The sequence below is a fragment of the Glycine soja genome, chromosome 1 (genome assembly GCF_004193775.1).
Source record: "Glycine soja cultivar W05 chromosome 1, ASM419377v2, whole genome shotgun sequence".
Classification (NCBI taxonomy): domain Eukaryota; kingdom Viridiplantae; phylum Streptophyta; class Magnoliopsida; order Fabales; family Fabaceae; genus Glycine; species Glycine soja.
This window is the reverse complement of record NC_041002.1, coordinates 55,392,049-55,414,186: the sequence shown is the minus strand read 5'-3', so window position 1 is coordinate 55,414,186 and position 22,138 is coordinate 55,392,049. Positions and strand designations below refer to the sequence as shown.

Here is a 22,138-nt window from a genome sequence, read left to right as displayed (position 1 = left end):
GTCACCTTAAATTGACAAGTGTCATGTTCCTCTCGGTTAAACTCTTGACGTCGGCTATCGATCGGTCACCGAAATATATACATTAGTTTAAATGCATCCATGCACCTTCTAGTTTTAAGTTCCATCTATACTTAAATATTGCCCAGAGGAAACCTAAAAATAAAACAGATCCACTCCGGCGGTGCTGTTTCTAGATAAAAAAAAAAAAAAAAAACAAAGGGAGAGGGAATGAGGAATGGCGAAAACATAAGAAAAAAAGTTAGAGAGACAAAAAATAGTTTGGAAAAAAGTTGGAGAAATGTTAAAGAGAGTTGTTCCGGAGAATATTCAATTCCATGAATAAAAAAATTATATTCATGAATTAAAATAAAAAAATATGTTATTAATTTAATATAATTAGTTTGTTTAATCTAAATATATTTTAATTGTTTTACATTATTATATATTTTTACTTCAGAAAAAATTAAATTCATAAATATCATACTAAATTTTATAAATTTATTATTTTAAAATAAAACATGAAAAAAGAATCGAATTTTTTTTTTATCTACTCTTAATTATTATTTTGAAAAATACTCTGTAAAATAAAATAGGGAAAGAGTACGAAGAGGAGAAAAAGAAGGTGTAAATAGCCCCCCGAACGGGCGGTGGAATTTAAGTCCAGAAGATTGGGCCGGGAAAGAATTGACAAAGAAGTTTGGGCCTGGGCCTGAACCGAAGGGGATGAGTAGTGTGAATTGAACCTAACCTAAGGAAAGTATCTGGATGATATTTGATGAGTTGAGTTCAGTTATCTTTCCAAAGAAGCATTCCCGTGTGGTACGGTAGAGGAAGCAGTTTAATAACAGACGAAACCAAAATGACTGTACACAAAGACAAAGACAAAGACTCCAACACTCCATCTTCCCGGACTTCACTTCACTGCGGCTCCTCAAAAAGGTAAAACCAACTCTGCTATTCGCGCTTAGTTAGTTACATTCGAGGTGTGCTGCACATTCATGACTTGGTGGTGCTCATAGTCATAGATGGGGAAGGGAAAACCTAGGTCTGTTGAAAAAGGTGTGGTAGGACCTAGTTTGAGTGTTACATCCTCGACTATACCTTTGGGGCCTGTGTATTACCCTACTGAGGATGAATTCAAGGATCCTTTGGAGTATATTTTCAAGATTAGACCCGAGGCTGAGCCTTTTGGTATTTGTAAGATTGTGCCTCCAAAGAGTTGGAAACCCCCTTTTGCTTTGGATCTAGACTCTTTCACTTTCCCTACCAAGACTCAGGCCATTCACAAGCTCCAGTCTCGCCCTGCTGCCTGTGACTCCAAGACCTTTGACTTGGATTACTCTAGGTTTCTGAGGGACCACTCTGGTAAGAAGTCCAGGAAGAGGGTTGTGTTCGAGGGCGAGGAGCTCGACTTGTGTAAGCTATTCAATGCCGTCAAGCGGTTTGGTGGATATGATAAGGTTGTTGATGGAAAGAAATGGGGGGATGTTGCTCGGTTTGTGAGGCCCAGTGGGAAGATTTCGGATTGTGCTAAGCATGTGTTGTGTCAGTTGTACCGGGAGCATTTGTATGATTATGAGAATTTTTATAACCGGATGAATCAAGGGATGGCTCAGCGTTGTAAGAAAGGTGTGCATGATGACCACAAGATTGACCATGGGGTGCAACCTGTGGTATCCAAGAAGAATCACAAGAGTGTTGATGGTTCAAAACATAAGGATAGTAAGGTGCAAAAAGAAGAGCATGATCAGATTTGTGAGCAATGTAAAAGTGGTTTACATGGGGAACTCATGCTATTGTGCGACAGGTGTGATAAGGGATGGCATACTTATTGTCTTTCCCCACCATTGGAGCATATTCCTCCGGGAAATTGGTATTGTTTCAACTGCTTAAATTCTGACAGGGACAGTTTTGGTTTTGTGCCTGGGAAGCACTATACATTGGAAGCTTTTAGACGCATAGCGGATCGGTCAAGGAGGAGATGGTTTGGATCAGGACCTGTTTCAAGGGTGCAAATAGAGAAGAAATTTTGGGAAATTGTGGAGGGATTGGTTGGTGAGGTTGAGGTTATGTATGGAAATGACTTGGATACATCTGTCTATGGGAGTGGTTTCCCACGTGTAACTGATCAGAAACCAAAATCGATTGATGACAAATTATGGGAAGAATACACAACTAACCCATGGAATCTTAATAACTTGCCTAAGTTGAAAGGCTCAATGCTTCGAGCTGTTCATCACAATATCACTGGTGTCATGGTACCCTGGCTATATATTGGGATGCTATTCTCATCCTTTTGCTGGCATTTTGAGGATCACTGCTTTTACTCAATGAATTATCTACACTGGTATGCCTTACTTTTATTTATTTGTGCTGTCCTTGTACAATTATCTTTTTTTCTATATTAATTACGAAATAAAATAAAACCCTTTCTTTCAGGAATTATGTGTTTCTTTATGTATATTAATTGGATAATTTATGGCCATGTAGAGTAGGAATCTCAGCAATTTATGAAGATGGCGTGTTCAATGAATAATAACATGATCGCAGAAACAAGATTTGGTTGTATTAGGGAAAAATTAACTGTAGCAAACATGATATTAATCATGTGCACTTTTGATGTTCCACTTAAACTTGTTGATTTAATAGTAAAAATATTATGAAAGGAGTCACAGAGAGTCCAAAAAAGTCTACAATATCTACTAATTTTTTGTGATATGATCGTCATAAGAATGTTTAAACCTATGAACTCAGGCAAATTATCCAAACCCGTCATCACTAGCTCAATCCTAGTGGCTTTATAATATGCTCCATTTTGAGAACACAGAAGCTTTCATAGCAAAATCTGGTATCAGCAGAACTACAGAAGTGCTCTATGCATTCCATGTTAGTTCCTGGCTTCCAGCCAGAGAGTCTTATATCAAAAACCAGTAACAGGGCTCCAAAATTTCTGCCTGAACCCATTCTCTTTTGGTATTGGAGCAATTCGTCTTAAAATATACTTTTCTGAGCATGGCTTATTACACATATGGAAAATACAATGCCAATCTGCCAAAAAATTTGTACCAACAGGATAACAAATCATTTTTTTCATCAACTACTACCTTCATTCAACATGGGATGTTTAGTTCAAAAAAAGAACAAATGGTTTTTCTAAAATATTGTCATATGCGTTTTAGTTTCAAATTTTCTACTCCTGCATATGATTTTTGTTTAAATTTGTATGTCTTCTACATTCTAATAATTTTTTAGACTATGTCATTTTTTTTCTTTTGTAAAGCTCAGAAATTTCTGGTACACTCGATCTGGGGCCTTTTTTTTTTTTGCACAGCAAAAATCAATATTATATATTATGTGTAATACAGTACTAGTTGTACTGCAGTTAGGATAAAATGTACAAGGCAAAATTGCCTAACCCATCTGAAAGTTACATGATAACATTAACTGAAGCCAAAAAGGAACCACCCCCTAAGACAACTCCTCCCTCAAGCTAGTGGACCATTGATTAAAATGAGTATGGAAGTCTTTGTCCATACATTTTAACCATGCCCACGTGTGGAATAAAGCTTCATCCATGACTTTTTCGGAGTTGAAAATCTGGTTATTAAAAACCATTGAATTTCTATGCTTCCATGACTTAAATTTGGCTCACAACATTTTTTTTCATATCAAAGAATGTATAAACGTGACATTTTATTTACTCTACTTTTCTTTTATTCTCTCCACTTTTCTGTGGTTTTGATTATCCTTTGACTACAGTGCGGTGGAACCTCAACTGTAATGTGTTTATGATCTTGGATTATATATATATATATATTTAGATTCATGAGTGCTTCACGCCTCACTTTATCCCCCCCAGCCCCTGCAATTTTGGTTCTGATTTCTATTTTGTTCTAGGGGAGAGGCAAAGTGCTGGTACAGTGTGCCTGGTAGTCAAGCCAGTGCTTTTGAGAAGGTAGGTATTGGGTTCTTGTTATATCTATACACTATTACTTTTTTTAAATCATTTTATTGACTTTTTTATTCTGTTACTTCTTCCAACCTTGCACTTCTAGGATTAAAGATTTCAAGAAGAACCACCAAATTTATTTTGTTACACTTGCATGCACACTGTAACTGTGGGTGCATGTGATGTGTGTGCATGACAAAGAAGTGACATTTTATTTTTTTTATAACAAAGAATTTAGGAAGAGGGAATAGTTTTAAATGGATTAATATTCATTCATCTAAATCATGTTATTTTTTAATTTAAAGTAAAAAACTAGAGAAAATGTGGAATACTAAGATATAACTATAAAATTGTTGGTCACCTTTTTTCTAAATAATGAATACATGTAAACAGAGTTTCTATGTAGAGGAATTTTTTTTAAATAATTAAATAATTGCATTAAACTGATGATTGGAATTTATTGTTTTATTTGCATAATTTTGACTATGCTATTGAAGTTTCAATTATATAAACAAACTAATACTCATTGAATGAGATTATTAAATTTTGGCAGCTATATTATCAAAATTTTATTTAGTGGTCTCCTGTGAAATAAAATATAAGTATAAACTGTTAAACATTTAGGTGTTTTTAGAAAAATGATTTTTCAATTAGATAAATCTGTTGATTATCATAGCTAGAAATTATGACGGCATTATGATTTTTATTTAATTCATGTTTTGGTTGTACTGATCACATTTCATTTTATGTGAATTAATTTTTTTATTACATGTTATGTATTAAATCTCCCATATTGAAATCCAACATCTGATTTTTTTTTAATCTTTTGGACCATATTTATTTGTATAGTTCACTTAAATTGGTGGTTTTCTAAAGCTATTTTTGGATGGAGGCATTTATAAGATTGGAAAAAGAGAGGGTTAATCTTTCAATTTGAATTAATATTTTATAATTTGAAAATTTGAACATTTTTGAAATTGAAATATTACTATGTAATCTTCTTTTTTGCACAGTACTATGTAATCTTCTAATTATGCATTATTCTTTTTCAAAATCATTTTATCACTCTTAGTTGCAAATTGAAAGTTGAAACACTAACCCTCTCTTCCCTTTCCCTCCAAACCCCACTATACAAACATTTCATAATTTGTCAATTTTAATAATTCATTACTAATTATTAATAAAAGTTCTTATCTATGTGAGTGGACAAATATTTGTTGACAATCTCAGTAAAATGATCTACTTCCTTGTAGGTGATGAAAAACAGTCTTCCTGATCTTTTTGATGCGCAACCTGATCTGCTTTTTCAACTTGTTACTATGCTAAACCCATCTGTCTTGCAAGAAAATGGAGTCCCCGTCTACAGCATACTTCAGGTTTCATTTAGCTTGCTTATCTTTGGTATTTTTTTTTCTTAATAGTTTGCTATTGTAAATGATTATTTCATTGAAATTGTAAAATTACAAGACAAATGTGTTAAATTTTTGCAAATGATATGATATCCAACTCAAGATAAATAAGCACTCCACAGTAAGTGGATACTTATAATTTAATTTGGTGGAATATTGTGGGTTGCAGTTAACGTTCTTTTACACTAAAAGCTTCTAAACCAGATTCAAGTTCATTTGTGGCTCACACTTCTGATTGGTCCTTTTAACCGTCTCTCCATGCATGTTTTGCAGGAAATCTATGCAGCAGTACTACTGCTATTGCTTGTCATTTGCTTCTCTTTTTTGTATATTTAGTCTTTGACGTGTTACTTCTCATTGATATTTGCCAGGAGCCTGGGAATTTTGTTATTACCTTCCCCAGATCTTATCATGGAGGTTTCAATCTTGGTATGCAGTTTTATTTCTGTCTTCATAAAAAATTACCAGCTTAAATATAATCTGAATTCTAAAGTAGTTCATTCTTTGTATGATTTGTTTGTGTTCTCAGGTTTAAATTGCGCAGAGGCAGTCAATTTTGCTCCTGCCGACTGGCTACCACATGGTGCTTTTGGAGCTGATCTATATCAGCAGTATCACAAAACTGCTGTCTTGTCTCATGAGGAGCTTCTTTGTGTAGTAGCCCAGGTTTGCACATTGTTCTGACTTTTGTACATACGTTAAAGTAATAATTTGTTGTTGAGATAAAAAGCTAAGAGGGTGTTTGGTTTGTTTTTCTTGTTTACATTTTCAGTTGATATGTTTTCACTATAATTACTAAGGGGCATTTTGTTTGAGAAAACATTTCTTGTTATAATTTTTTATTGCAAAAAATGTCACTTTTTTTCCACTTCGTTTCCTGTTTCCAAAAGTTTGTATAAGAAATGGTGAAAACAATAAAATTTTTTCTCAAATCTGTACAATCAATAAAAAGTTGTTTCCTTATTCAACTTTTGAAAACAGGAAACATTGAAAATAATAAGTTTCTTTTCACTATTTCCTATACAAACTTTTAAAAAAGGAAACAAAACAAAGACAAGGTGACATTTTTGTTATTAAAATAGAAAATGTTTTTCTCAAACCAAATGGCCCCTAAAATGCAACTTATTTTATTTATTTTTTCAAAAATTTTGTGAAGGAGTTGTTAGTTTTCACTGCTCCTTCATAAAAGTTTGAGAACAAGGAATAGAGTGAAAATATGGTAGCAATTTTTGTAATTTTAAGGATAAATATAAACTAAAACTGGAAACAAGAAAACAAACCAAATGGCCTCTATTCCCTAATATTTGAGGTGTGCAATTTGTGATTCAAGTCTAGCAAACAAAGTAGTAAAAATCAAGATCCTACCCAATGCTAGAAAGGTTAGGGAAACACATAGATTGTGTAATTGTAACACGGATCATTCTACCTAAAATACAAAATTGTACCCCCTTTTTTTTTTCGGGGGGGGGGGGGGGGGTGCATTTGTAAACTGCTGTGATGGCTCCCAAGATTATCACCTACTTTGCTTGAGCCATAACGAAACAGCAAAATCCGAACTTGTATTTGATGTAAAGTCTTGTTAGGTTGTTTTGACTTGTTTATGTTGTTTCTAGACTTTCTTATTTAAGATTTCTTATTATTCTATTTTTACTTAAACTGAAATGTGCACTAATACTTTTGACATTATTAAAGTTTATTTGTTGACTATTCTTGCTTACCCTCTTACATGTTGATTTTCATCATTTTCAGTATGGGGATGTTGATGGCAGAGTGTCTTCTTATTTGAAGAAGGAATTGTGGAGAATATCAGATAAAGAAAAATCTTGGAGAGAGAAACTTTGGAAAAATGGTATTATTAAATCTTCACGCATGGGTCCTCGAAAATGTCCCCAATATGTGGGAACGGAAGAAGTAGGATTTTTTTCAACCTATGGTAATATAAAACGATAATGCAATGTTTCCATCTTTTCTGATTGTGTTTACTGGTGTGTTGTAGGATCCAGCATGCATTATATGCCAGCAATATCTCTATCTCTCTGCTGTTGTATGTGGTTGCAGGCCATCGACTTTTGTTTGTTTGGAGGTAAATGAATGTGATTGAGCCATTGTGGTATTGATAATCAAATAATGTAAATATGTAGTTGCCATCAACAATTCATCTTCCACCATTGCATCAATGTCAAAGCCAAAGAAAAAGTGTTAACCAGCACCTAGAATGTATTTATATCCATTTTCACAGTTGAATCCTTCAACTTATTAGTTTCAACCTAAGATTGGAGGTAGTACCAATAGATTTTTAAGTTTCTTGAGATGGCCACTCATTAAATGGGTTCTCTTCAATATTCTGCCCTATGTGCAGTGTGAACGTATCAGAAAACCAGCCTGTCCCTGGAAAAGAGGATATGGGCTGTCTGTTTATGTCTTATGTAAGTGAAAATAAATAAAGAGTATTATACACTTCTGTTTGTGTCTTGCTTCTTCCTCGTGGTTTTTATTTTGAGTAAATTACACTAACCGCTCTTGAAGCTTTATGAAATTACACAAAGTCACCTTGCTTTTTCTACCCCTACACTAACTCCCCTTGATTGCTTGAAAAACATTACACCGACACTCCTTATAAATTACACTTACCCCCCTTAACTGTTTGAAAAACATTACACCATGTTCCCCTATTAGAGAAGTTACTGTAAATGTTAAAAAAGCAGGGGGAGTTTGTGTAATTTCACAAACCCTTAGGGGTGGTTAGGGTAATTTACTATTTTATTTTCCCCCTTCTTTTCCTGTGTCTCTAACTGAAGTTAGCACTGTCTCTGTACCCGGTGATCATTTGTTCTTTCTAAGTGAATGGGACTTTATACACAGAAACATGCTTAAGATTCCAATCAATTTATGTATAAAGTAGGATTAGGCATTATAGTCGATAGAAAATACTTGTATTGTTGATATTATTGTGGTTGAAAATCACTTCGACAGATTCGGATTTCTAGGATTTGATTGGTTTTTTCCCATATGGGTGGTGCTTTTATGGATTGACTGAATTTAGTTTTCTCTTGTGCAGCACTGGGAACACCTTTGTGAGTGCAAAACTGTAAAACTACGTCTTCTCTATCGGCATTCACTTGCAGAATTGTATGACTTGGCATTTTCTATGGACAAATATACTTCTGAGGACAAAGCTGAGTGTAGTAGTGTGAAAAGGAAGCCTTCATGTCTTAGTGCTTTGACCAAAAAGGTCATATATACATATACATATTTCTTTTTAACCCTCCAAAATTTCCAAATTCTAATGTTGGTTCCAATAGTTAGATTTATTTATCTTTCTGCAATCAAAAGATATGAATATGATGTCCCCATGGTTCTATATCTTTTACTGTGCTTCTTTCCTGTAAGTGGTATTATTTTTTTTATTTTTTCATGAAATTATCTAAAATGATGTTTGCATTGTTGTGTATACATTTGTGTTTTTAAAAAAAATACTAGTTTTCTGACAATCCTGGATGTGTGTAGGTGAAAGGTGGCTCCATTACTTTTGCTCAACTTGCTACAGAGTGGCTTCTGCAATCTAGTGCTATTCTTCAGAATGTTTTTTTGCATGATGCATTTGTTACTGCACTAAGGAAAGCTGAGCAATTTCTTTGGGCTGGTTCTGAGATGGATTCTGTGAGTTCTATCTATTTGTTACTTTTTAATATACTACGGTATATACATACCGTGATATACTTAACTAAGTTCTGCTTCTTTTTGGGATGTAGGTTCGAGACATGGTAAAGAATTTGATTGAAGCTCAGAAGTGGGCAGAAGGGATAAGAGACTGCATAACAAAAATTGAGTTATGGTTGTGTCATCGGGATTCTAATGTCAAGAAAGTTCATTTAGAATTCATTGATGAGTTACTGAAATTTACTCCTGCGCCATGCAATGAACCTCTTTATCATAAATTGAAGGTGCTTCTCTTAACAAACTGTCAATAATCCCTTTGGTAGTTGCAGTTTTCTGCCATATTTTTTTGGTTAACTTATGTTGATGCAGGACTATGCAGAGGAAGCTAGGTTGTTAATTCAGGATATTGATACTGCTTTGTCAATGAGTTCAAATGTACTTTCTCCTAGACTCATCATATGTCTTTTCTTAATAACTTTATATTGATATATATCTGGTAACAATTTATGTTCTTGCTAATTATAATGGCATCTGGTAAGTATTAATATTTTGAGTCTTCTTTTCAGTCCATTAAATTTTACTAAAATTATTTATTCCAGATGTCTGAGTTGGAACTTTTATACTCCAAAGCTTGTGGCCTACCCATCTACATGAAAGAAAGTAAGAAATTGGAAGGGAAGATTTCTTCAACCAAGGTAAATGTTGCCGTACATGATAGTTTGGCACATTATTTCAGTTTTCTGGTTCTGTGCTTAAGTTTCCATTTATATTGTTTATATTTTGAAACTATTTTTCTCTCCAAAGTGCGATTTTTTATTTACAAGGTCAGGGATCTGTAGATACATTTTGATTAGAATGTGCTTGTCACAACTTAAAATAGAATGAGAAACCATCTTTCCCCTCCAATATTTGACACATACACATTGAACCTTCAAACCAAAAAAGGAAAAAAAAACAATGACCTGTATTGGGTTTTACAAAAGCGATTACACTTGGTGTTTCCTATCTCTAGTCTAAATTTGTGAGATTCAAAAAGAGGACAGAAGTTTATTTTTTTTTGAACTTGAGGGTTACAAATTCTTAGGAACGAAATTGAATCTGATCCAGAAAGTTACCACTGCTGGTTTAGTTGATATGAGATTTTAACACCCACCCCCTCACGCCCAAAACTTGACATCTGGAGTGTGAACAAATGTGACTGCCAATAACTCCACCTTTTCATGCCTATAGACTTTTTATTTTCAAAATATCAGGAGCTAATGTTGTGGAAAGAGTTCACCTGATTTTTATCTATCTTGCTTTATTTGTTAGAGTTCATCTCTATTCCCAGGTACAATGAGTTTTGGCTCATGTTCTGAACTGCCTCAATTCTTGTGCTTTAGCTGTTGTGCTGTACTCCAGGGTTTAAAATTGTTGATTTATGTAGTGTTTTATTTTTCATGTTGCTAAAATAATTTATTTGAGACCCATCAGGCATGGCTGGATAACGTCAGAAAGTGCATCTCAGCAAGACAGCCTGCTGCACTACACATTGATGCTCTTTACAAGCTAAAAGCAGAGGTAGTAAGAACTCAGCAAACTTCCCTGGCTTTGTTAGTTTCTCAAGCCCTGTTCCTGTGGACATAAAGTTCATGTGTGACAGGGCAATTATCAACAATAGAGGAATATAACTGTTATTACTTATGTATTGAATTAATATACTAACTTGCATTTGTTTTCGTATAATGTAATAATGAAGTGACTTATAAATTTAATTATTTGGACTACTCATGCATTGTTAAATTATTTCATGTGTTTTGCATTTATGTGAGTAGTATACATTGTACACAGACACAACACACACATTGTGCAGAACATGATTTACCTGCAGATTATAAATTTATAATATGAAATTCATGTTTACAATAGTTTGTGGATCTTCAAGTTCAACTCCCGGAGATAGACATGCTTCTGAATCTATTAAGTCAAGTGGAATCTTGTAGTGCTCAATGTCATGATATGCTAGAAGGTCATATGAATCTCAAGGTTTGCGTTTTGAATCTTTTTCACCTCTTTTAGTTTTCTTTGATGATTAAAAGGCATAACTTCATTAACTAAGAAACCTTGCAGAATGTTGGTTTGCTGCTTAAGGAATGGGGCAGTTTCGCAGTTGATGTACCAGAGCTCAAGCTTCTAAGGCAATACCATTCAGATGCTGTTTCATGGGTTTCTCACTTTAATGATATTTTAGGGAGAGTTCAGATGCAGGAAAATCAACATAATGCAGTTGATGGATTGAAGAGCATTTTTGAAGAAGGTTTATCTTTGAAAATTCAAGGTATTGAACGTTGCAGCTTTATGATGGTTATGATTTTTATTTTTTTCGAGATCCATGCATTTGTTTATTTTCTTCTCTTTAGTTTACACTGCCCCAAGGTTTGATTTATATTTTTCAGTTGATGAGTTGCCATTAGTTGAGGTTGAGCTGAAGAAGGCTAATTGCCGGGAAAAAGCTGTGAAGGTAAGATATTATATTTATTCATACTAATTCTGTTCTTTCATCTCTCTCCCTGCCTTTCTTTAATATTTAAAAATAAAAGGTTTCTTAGTATGCTCCGGCAGTTCTTGTATCAATGAAAACTAATTGAAATTATGTGAAATTGGTACAGGCACATGATTTGAAGATGCCTTTGGAATTCATTCAGCAACTGTTGAAGGAGTCCACTGTGTAATTTTTAACTCCCTTTCCTCATCTGAACTGGCACATCATTAGGTTTTTATTTATTTCAAGTTTCAACCATATGCTTTTGTTATTGATTCTTCAGGCTTCACATTGAGGGAGAGAAACAATTTGTCAACTTAACTGGTGTGCTTGCTGTTGCCATTCCTTGGGAAGAAAGGGCTAGAGAGATGCTTTCACATGAGGCTCCTATTTCGGACTTTGAGGACATGATCAGGTTGAACAATGCCTGAGAGATGAGATGTTTATGTTTATAACTTCAACAAGATTATACTTGAAAAGAACCTAAAAAACAAAGAACTGAATATTATTCAGTATTTATATAATACAAGTTCTAATCCCCTTTTATGGGCCAAACGGCTAAACCTATTGAAGGAAATAGGGAAACTAAACATAAGAAGGGAAATAGGGAAAGTAGAAAAGAAAATAAATCTATCCTAATAATAAAGAGATTTTATCCAATTTACAACAATTGTTTTAGCTGATGATAACTTTTGCTTTTGGTCTTCTTTTACAGAGCTTCAGAAAACATATTTGTTATTCTTCCTTCACTTAATGACATCAAGGATGCTTTATCAGAAGCTAATTCCTGGTTAAGGAATTCAAAGCCATATTTAGTCTCTTCTATGTGTGCTTCAAATTCTGTGCGGAAAGTTGAGGACTTGGAGGTTCATGTTTTGTTCTGTTTGTTTTGTGGTTTTATCTTTGCTGAAAACATGATTATATTAAATATGACAATTTGATTATCTACTTTTAGATGTTGGTTTCTCAATCGAAGCATCTTAAAGTATCTTTGGAAGAAAGAGGAACGCTTGAATTAGTTTTGAAGAATTGCAGAATATGGGAGTATGAAGCATGTTCTGTACTAGATGATGCTCGGTGCTTATTGGATAATTCTTTGCCTGAAATAAACAGTGGTTTAACTTGTAAAGTGGAAGATTTGATTGAAAGAATCCAATCTGCTATAGCATCCGGTGTATCACTTGGTTTTGACTTCAATGAGATTTCAAAACTCCAAGCATCTTGTTCTACACTGCAATGGTGCAAAAGAGCCTTGTCTTTCTGCAACTGCTCTCCTTCTTTAGAGGTTACTATTTCTCTCTAGTTGCAATTTCTGTTCCACTCTTGCATTTTTGCAAATGTCTTTTCTTGACTTCACATAACCGCATGCTTTCTTGCTCCACACTCCCTTTCAGTGTTTGACTGCTGTCTTGATCATGTACATGCTTCTTCCAAATATACCCTGTCACAACACACAATTTTCAGTGTCCACCTAATTTGGTTTATTTTGATCTCTTGACACTGGTTATATTGTGTCGTTCATCTGGATGCCTTATAGTATACCTGGTTTTAAGCTCGTATTATATCAGATTAATTTCTTGTTGCCATTCAATTACAAATGAAAATTTGTACTGCATTGCTACAATCTCAATTTTCCTTTACATGGGTCATTGACTTTTTTCACCTTTAAGATTTGTCTTTGTCAATTACTTCTTAAAAATTGTACTTGATTTGAGATGTAAGATCAGTTGTTTGATAACTTTTTGGGAGTAAAGCACATGGCCTTTTTAACGGGGTTTCACCAAAGACTCATCTTATTGTATTTCTTTTGTTATCAAAAAAACAAAATAATGGTTCTCCTTAGTACTTATTGATGAGGGATGCTTGCTAATCATGTAGGACGTTTTGGAGGTTGCAGAAGGTCTTTCTCATTCCTCTGTTTCTGGTGCTCTGTTGAAAGTATTGATTGATGGGTTTGAATGGCTTAAGAAAGCATTAGAGGGGATTTCTGGACCTCACAATTGTAGAAGATGCAAGTTGACTGACATACAAGATATTCTTACTGATTATCAGGTACTAGGTTTTATAATTTTCTGCTTTGTGTATTTTGTTATTTTAGCCATTGATTACCCTTATTGTTTTGTTTGATTTATTAACTATATAAAGCATAATGAGAGGTCAACTTATATTTGCTCTAGTTCAGAAATCAAGTCAACTTATAATTGCACTAGGACATTTAAGGAACTTTGGAGAGAAAACTTTCTAGCATTTTCTTAATCATAGTGGTGGAGAAAAGTAGTTTTGGCACAAGCAGCTTACATTCACAACTTTTTTCTGCAGACTATTAATATGACCTTTACAGCAGTAAAATGTCAACTTGAAGATGCCATTGGAAAACATAAGTAAGTCTTATTTGTTGGTTGTTAAATTACGATAGTATTTTAGGTTAGTGTAATTTGTTTCTAGTCTTCTGAATGGCAATTTACCCTTTATGTTTGCCTCTTCTATTTTTGTAACATGTAAGGTCTTTCCTCTTCATTAATGTTTCAATTAAATTTCTAGATATTTAGGTTTTGCACTTTTGAATTTTTTTATAAGCTTTTATTGAAGCCATTGCCATTTTCAATTTGATTCTATGCCTTCCAATATTGCTTTCTGAACTACGTGTGTCTCTCTGTATGCATCATCTTTGTAAAGAACATCTTGCTTAATCATGTAAAGAACTGTTGACTGAGTGAATGAAGACTGTTGCCTTTCCAATTATTTTTGTTAAATATTTGATATGCGTGTATTTTATTTCTGCTTTAGGTTGTGGCAGGAGCAAGTGCAACATTTTTTTGGTCTAAGCCCTAGAGAACGTTCTTTGTCTTCCATATTGCAGCTCAAGGTAAATTTTCTGGGTGTATAGTAGGTGGTATTTATGTTTGTGATTATTGATCCTCTGATTGACTTAGGCTGCATTGAACAGCTATGGTTCTCTTTTTTGTGTGGCTATTTGTAAAAAAAAAGTACTGGTCACCGTGGTCAGGATTTTCCTTGTATTTTATATGAATTGTTAGTGGGTGGTTTACCTTCATTTTCTCTAATTTTAGATTTACTTTAAGCCTTAACGTTTGTTTTGATTTCCATTATAACTTGTCCCTTATATTTTATAGCACCTTTCTGTTTAAGCATTTTCTTCCAATTGTTTTTAATTTTGTGTATATTCTTAGTATCCAGGAGTATCAAAGCTTATTCGTTCATCTGTTGCGATGATTATGATTGAAAAAGTGAAAGCTTTCACAATTGTTGTGAAGCCTTTACCAGTCTGTTTTATTTTATTAGGACTTGACATATCACTGGTCACTTTCCATGACACTCATTATTTGCTTACTATTGAAGAGACCAGAGGTTGTGAAATGCTTGAATGCCTTAACCCACTCAGCTGGTCTATATTTATATAGCCTTAGGGAGTAAATACAATTTGAAATTTACAAGAATATTAATGAAGTTCTAGTACCTATGTACATGCATGTGAATTCCTAGATACATGAATATGTGACTAACTAGGTGCATTAATAACTATTCTTTGTTGGAACAACTACCCATACAATGTTGTAATTCCAACACTCCCCCTCAAGCTGGAGCATATAAGTCAAATGCTCCAAGCTTGGAACAAATATTTTGAATTCTTGGTCCCCGTAGAGATTTTGTAAAGATGTCTGCTAGTTGATCATTAGAACTAACGAATTCAGTAATAACTTCCTTAGAAAGGTCGGACAAAATGACAATCAATCTCAATATGTTTAGTTCTCTCATGGAATACTAGATTAGAAACTATATGTAGGGCTGCTTGATTATCACAATATAGCTTCATTTGTTGAGCATTTCCAAACTTCAATTCTTGAAGAAGTTGTTTAATCCAAATGAGCTCACATGTGGCTACAGCCATAGCTCTATATTCAACCTCTGCACTAGACCTTGCAACAACATTTTGCTTCTTACTCTTCCATGAGACAAGATTTCCTCCAATAGACATACAATATCCTGAAGTGGAACGCCTATCAATGGGTGATCCTGCCCAATCTATATCGCAAAATCCAACTATTTGAGTGCTTCCTTTGTCTTCATAGAGTAGTCCTTGTCCTAGGGTCCTTTTAATGTATCTCAAAATTCGAATTACTGCATCCCAATGATCATTATGAGGAGATTGCATGAATTGACTCACCACTCCAATTGCAAAGGAAATATCTGGCCTTGTAATAGTGAGGTAGATAAGCTTCCCAACCAATTTTCGATATCTTTCAGGATCAGAATAAGGCTCTCCCTAATTGAGTAGCAATTTTTGATTTGGATCCATGGGACTATCAATTGGTCTACAATCTGACATACCAGTTTCTTTAAGTATGTCTAACGCATACTTCCTTTGTGAGATGATAATCCCATCTTTTGACTGAGCAACTTCAATTCCAAGAAAATATTTAAGTTTTTCCAAATCCTTAGTCTGAAAATGACTAAATAAATGTTCCTTTAGTTGAGCAATTTTTTCTTGGTCATTTCCTGTGATGACTATATCATCTACATAGACCACCAAGTAAACACATCTACTCGATGAGGTATGACAATAAAAAAATGAATGGTCTGCTTCACTTTGTTTCATCCCAAAAGCCTGAACAATTGAGCTGAATTTTTCAAACCAAGCTCGTGGGGATTGTTTGAGTCCATAAAGAGACCTCCAAAGTTTGCAAACCAAGCTAGACTCCCCCTGAGCAACAAATCCTGGTGGTTGCTCCATATAAATCTTCTCTTCTAATTCCCCATGTAGGAATGCATTTTTAATATCGAACTGATATAGTGGCCAATGACGGATGACAGCTATGGCAAGAAAGAGTCTAATAGAAGTAATTTTGAGCTTTGAGGCGATCAATCTGGCCCATTGGCCCCAACTTTTATAGCATATACCCATCGACAGCCAACATGTTTCTTGCCTGGGGGAAGAGGAACCAGCTCCCAAGTACCATTATGCTCCAAAGCCTGCATTTCATCAATCATGGCTTGTCGCCATCCTGGATGATCAAGTGCTTCACAAAGACGTTTGGATATTCAGGTTGCTGTTTGGACAAAGGGACAAATACGGGACTTTAGGTTCTACTGACTAGATGCAGAAACCTTTAAAGAACAAACAAGGTGACTCTGATACCATCTTAGAATATTAGAGTGTGAGTTTAGGCCTAACTCAACCCCAAAAGCTAGCTCAAGGGGTGAGGGTTGCCTCTCACTTATATATTCTAACTTGACTTTATTTTTAGTCGATGTGGGACTTGGGTGACCCCTTTTTTTTTATTAATCTTGAATATGGGATTTGGGTTTTTTCCAATACACCTCCTTACGCCCAACACTTCTTGGACTTTTTGGCCCATGAATAACAATGGTGGGTGACCCTTTGGATTAATCTTGAATACGCGCTCTGATACCATATTGAAGAGACTAGAGGTTGTGAAATGCTTGAGTGCTTAACTCACTCAGCTGATCTATATTTATATAGACTTAGAGAGTAAATACAATTTGAAATTTACAAGAATATTAATGAAGTTCTAGTACCTATGTACATGCATATGAATTCCTTGATACATGAATATGTGACTAACTAGGTACATTAATAACTATTCTTTGTTGGAACAACTACCCGTACAATATTGTAATTCCAACACTTACATTCAGGAACATGGAGATACCATTGCCTTCAGTTGCTCTGAACTGGATTTGATTTTATCTGAAGTTGAGAAGGTGGAAAATTGGAAGACTAGATGCATGGATAAATTAAGAATGTTGGTCCAAAATGGAAATTCCCTACTTCATGCACTGGAGAAGGTTTTGATTTTACAATATTTTCCTTTGCATGTCCATTTGCGTATCACATATACTTAGTACCTTGCTTTATATTTTCAGATAAACCAGACTCTAGATAGATCATTGTTTATGTATGACAAATTGCAAGATCTGAAGGAACAAAATCTATGTATATGCTGCTATGATGATTCTGAAGATCAGGAATTTCTTACATGTTCCACTTGTATGGACTGGTAAAGTACTTGTTGCCTTGTTTCTAAAAATAGCAGTTCCATAGCTCTTAAAATATAAATCAGGCAATAGCTTAGAATCTTCATATAAATGGTTGCTTTCATTATTTCGGTCACTTCGTAAATGTTAGAATATATTTAAATATCTTATCATATCTTTAGATTATCCTCTAGGATTTGTTTCCCTAATTAGCTATGATTATGGTTAGTATAAATAAGGGTTACTGCTATAGGTTATGTACACATCAGCACATTGTAATACATCAAAGGTAATATCAATTGGTGTTTCATTCTCATTCATCTCTCTTCCTCCCTCTACCTAAAACCACAGAATTTCAACATGTTATCAGAAAGTTACCATCATTCGTGACCTATGGGTTACAATTCCACTGCCATGTTCTTGAAATATGGAACTGTTTTTGTGTCCAATGACTTTCTTTATTTAAAGTAGTCGTATAACCTGCCCTATAGTCATTCCATCAAGATGTTTCTTCCTTTTCATCATTGCTTCCATTAAGATCTACTCTCTACAATTTTAGTTTGCTGATTAAGGAAATAATTGTCATATTCGGTCTGAAAAAATAAATTTCATTTTTTCTGTACTTCTGTTTCATTGTTAGAATTTACATTGATTTATTTGTTTGGTGCGTCAATATCTTTCATATGGACAGCTATCATCTGCGATGCGTTGGACTAACAGAAAAAGACACAGACATTGAAAACTACAAGTGCCCTTATTGTGAAATTTTGAGGGGTGAATTCCATTATCAGAATGGAGGTGCCCTCCTGGTAGGATATTATGTTATTTTAGTAGTAGTTGACTAGTGTGTGTTTTTGTGTCTCTCTTTTTCAGAAACTCACTTGTCCACATATTATTTTGCTTTATGCAGAGGTTTGGGAAGAAGCATGTTGAATTGAAAGTTCTTACTGAACTCATGTCTGATGCTGAACATTTCTGTTTATGGTAATGTGGTTCACATTAAATTTGTATGTACAGTATGTATTAATGACCTTGTTTTTCTTCAATGAGGTTTATTGTTATTCAACAGAGACTAAAGCCCCACTTTGGAAATACTGGATTTTCAAATGCTAATATGCTGTATATAGTTACAAAATAGATATTTCAAGTTAAATGGATACAATTTTAAAATAGAAAATGGATAATTGGTAAAATTTAAAAGAACTCAAGGATTTTTTTAGTCTCAATTTGTTTGTAAAGCATCTCCTAGCTTGCTTGTCAAATCATTTGTGGCACTGAAAGAAGCTCCCTTGAAAGTTGAAAACATTTCATCAAACAAATTTTGCAGCTCTTCTCAAAAAGCACATGCATCAAAAGCCATATTTCCAAACTACGCATAGGTGCCGTTATATTTTGGGAAAACTGTCTTCTACACTTTGCACTGATAGTTGAACACCCTTTCTACTCAATTCCCTAGTCCATTTTTGCTCATAATTTGCTTTGGATGGTTTCAGTTTGTTTTTTTTGGATTTTTTCATATGATCCATTAATTTAAATGTTACATGTTAAGACTGTGGCAGAAACATTGTATAAGTTCCATTTTAAGTCAGAGGTAGAAATGCCTAAACTGTAAATGATATTATAAGTTTAGGTACATAAACATTTATTGTACTGTCTTTATATATATAAATTTTACTTATAAGTACTTCAATTTATAACTAGATTCATTTCATACTACTCATTTAAAGTGTTTTATGGGAAGAAGGTATTATGAATATTTGAGTGTATGATTAGATTTTTTTTGAGGGGTCTATTGGTGTGAGGTATATCATATCTTTGAGGAAGGGAGGGAAGAAAAGGGTGGGTTTTGTATATGCCGGAAAACATTGAGGACTGGATCCTAGCAGAATTGGAAATTTGGAATATTTATTGGCTAAGTTGCATGTGGCATGAGCAGAGTTCAGCCATATGTGGGATGCCTGAGGAGAATTTTAATAATGTTTTTTATAATATGCTTTTTATAAATTCATTATAGAAATTACAAAGCTCATTTTGGATTAATATTAGAATGAGCTCTGCAGACTGCCACTCACGAAATTACATATATTTCTGCAGTTTCTTTCATGGTTCTCTCTTATTTTCTATATTGTTAAGGGGGTGAGTGTTCTATAAGAGTCTTGGACTTCATCTTTCTTGGGAAAAAAATGTAAATATTATCTAGGTTCATTGTATAGTCTAACAAAATCATGTAATTACAGTGATTAGGATAAGTGTAATCTGTGTGTGTATTTTTTTTTTTTTGTCTACATAATTCGGGTGGGCTGTGCAGTTTGGACACATGGATTCCGCCATGTGCCTCTTGTTTTCTCTACCTTTTAACAATCTTCACTGTAGATTTATGATTTTTGGTAAGAAAAATGTAATTTGTATTATGTGCAGGATTGATGAAAGAGATTTTTTGAGCCGACTTGTTGAGAAAGCCCTTTCATGCAAATCTTGCTTGAGAGAAATTGTGATCCATGCATCAGCTAATGTTGATGAAGATATTAGCATTGTCTCTGAAAAATTGGCCACTGCTGTAAAGGCATGTATTTATTTAACTTATCTGTCTATTTCTTGTATTATTCCACTTAACTGGAACAGAGTTAATTTTGCGTAATGAATATAGGCTAGCAAAGTGGCTATCGTCTATGACCCGCATGATATTTGTGACCTTGAGCTGACTTTAGCAAAAAACTTTTGGAAAATTCAAGTCAATAGATTGTTAAATGGTCTACCAAAGCCCACTATCCAGCAAATTCAGAAGCATCTGAAAGAGGTATGTGCCATTGGCTAGGTTTATATGTTTTTGTACGTGCATTGCAAAAACAAGTAAGCCTGTCCCCTTATTTATTTCTAGTACTAATTCACTTTTCTACTTTTTAAAAATTATTTTGCTGATAAGAACAACTTTGAACCTACTAAAATGTTGAAGTGCATGACAGGGACTGGCTATGGACATATCACCTGAAGATCACTATATGTTGAAACTTACGAATGTGAATTGCTTGGGTTTACAGTGGGCAGAACTAGCCAAAAAGGTTCTGATATATATATATATATATATATATATATATATATATATATATATATATATATATATATATATATATATATATATATTTGGTGATTCCTTCTCCTCCATGTCCTTTTTTGCTCATGATGGCTTTTAATGTTTAAATATCATAAACAGGTGGCAACTGATTCTGGGGCACTCAGCCTGGATAAAGTTTTTGAACTTGTGGTGGTAGGTGAAAACTTGCCCGTTGACATGAACGAGGAACTAAGGGTAACAGATTATTCATTTCCGTGTTATTAAAATCAAGAGATTTTTATTTGCATCATGATTTTGGTATGATTCTAATCAAGTATTGATTTTTGTTCACAACAGATATTAAGGGCACGATGCATGCTTTATTGCATTTGTCGAAAGCCCTTTGATCCAGAAAGGATGATTGCATGTTATCACTGTAATGAGTGGTATCACTTTGATTGCATGAAATTGCCTTGCACAGAAGAGGTCTACATTTGTCCTGCATGTAATCCGTGTACCGAAGGATTGCCTTCCAACCATGACAGGTCAGTTTATATTGGCTTTGGGTTGTGCTCTGCTGGCTGAAAGAATGGTTCTATCTTGTATTTCTGCCTGGGTCTGTCATTTCATTTATTTTTGGTATTTTTTAGTGATTATCTTTTATGCTTTGCAGATTAACTAGTGGTAAATTTGAGGAGCCTAAAACACCATCTCCCAGGCATTCAAACCCTAGAAAGAAACAGAAGAGAGACGTGCCCAGTCTCACTTGCAACATGTTCGCTACCAGGAATCAAGATAGTGAGTTTAGGTATTCGAGTGGGATAGAATGTCTAAGGTGGCAAAATCGAAAGCCTTTCAGAAGAGCTGCTAAGAAACGTGTTGAACTTCGAAGACTTTCTCCATTTCTATGCATACAACGATAGCTAAGCATTGTAGAAATCATTGGTCATTAAATTGATTCAATTGATTTTTATGGTGTCATCTCGGTCATTTTTAATCCATCTTAATGTGAAAATTTCATTTTTAATTTCGTGTCGTTTGCATTTCACCATTTGAAGTCTTAAGTTATTAGGATAAAGATGGCGTGAATTAACGTAGGAAGCATTAGTTTTATACAGCTGACAAAAGTAGGTAGGATTTTTTTATTTTATTTTATAGGATTTAGTTAATTTTTATGGGGGAAACTAGATAAAACAGTGGTAAGAATCATTCATCCATTTTTTTTTTTGGATTAAATGTTTGGTTTCTGTAAATAAGATAATGTTTACATTTAGTTTCTAACAAATAAATTGTCTCCTTTTAGAGTCTTTATTTCTATAAATTAAATATAATGAAAAGATTTTTTTAAAATGACGAAGATAACATTTAGCATTTTTATGATGAAAATTAAAAATAAATAAATTAAAGACAGGTGAAAGGTTCATAAATATAACAAGTAGGTCAAAAGACAAGGAAATAAAATGTGACCTCATTAGAAATAGAATAAAAGGTTGAGATGGATGATCCAAACCCAATGCACTAGTAGATAC

General features: G+C 34.1%; 1 protein-coding gene across 1 annotated transcript; it reads left to right on the top strand.

Annotated features, from left to right (window-relative positions):
- The first annotated feature begins 793 nt into the window (after positions 1–793).
- On the top strand, positions 794–21,916 carry LOC114424768 (lysine-specific demethylase rbr-2-like). Its single transcript, XM_028391594.1, has 33 exons — positions 794–2,347; positions 3,898–3,955; positions 5,203–5,325; positions 5,730–5,787; positions 5,888–6,024; positions 7,108–7,269; positions 7,355–7,441; positions 8,417–8,590; positions 8,866–9,018; positions 9,111–9,302; positions 9,388–9,453; positions 9,618–9,713; positions 10,492–10,578; positions 10,927–11,043; positions 11,128–11,335; positions 11,454–11,518; positions 11,667–11,725; positions 11,823–11,954; positions 12,255–12,405; positions 12,495–12,824; positions 13,418–13,591; positions 13,859–13,920; positions 14,327–14,405; positions 17,219–17,368; positions 17,447–17,580; positions 18,249–18,366; positions 18,468–18,541; positions 19,976–20,120; positions 20,205–20,354; positions 20,521–20,616; positions 20,769–20,864; positions 20,967–21,154; positions 21,283–21,916. The coding sequence occupies exons 1-33, from the start codon at positions 1,026–1,028 to the stop codon at positions 21,530–21,532; spliced, it is 5,493 nt and encodes a 1,830-aa protein (XP_028247395.1). The 5' UTR covers positions 794–1,025; the 3' UTR covers positions 21,533–21,916.
- The last annotated feature ends 222 nt before the right edge of the window (positions 21,917–22,138 follow it).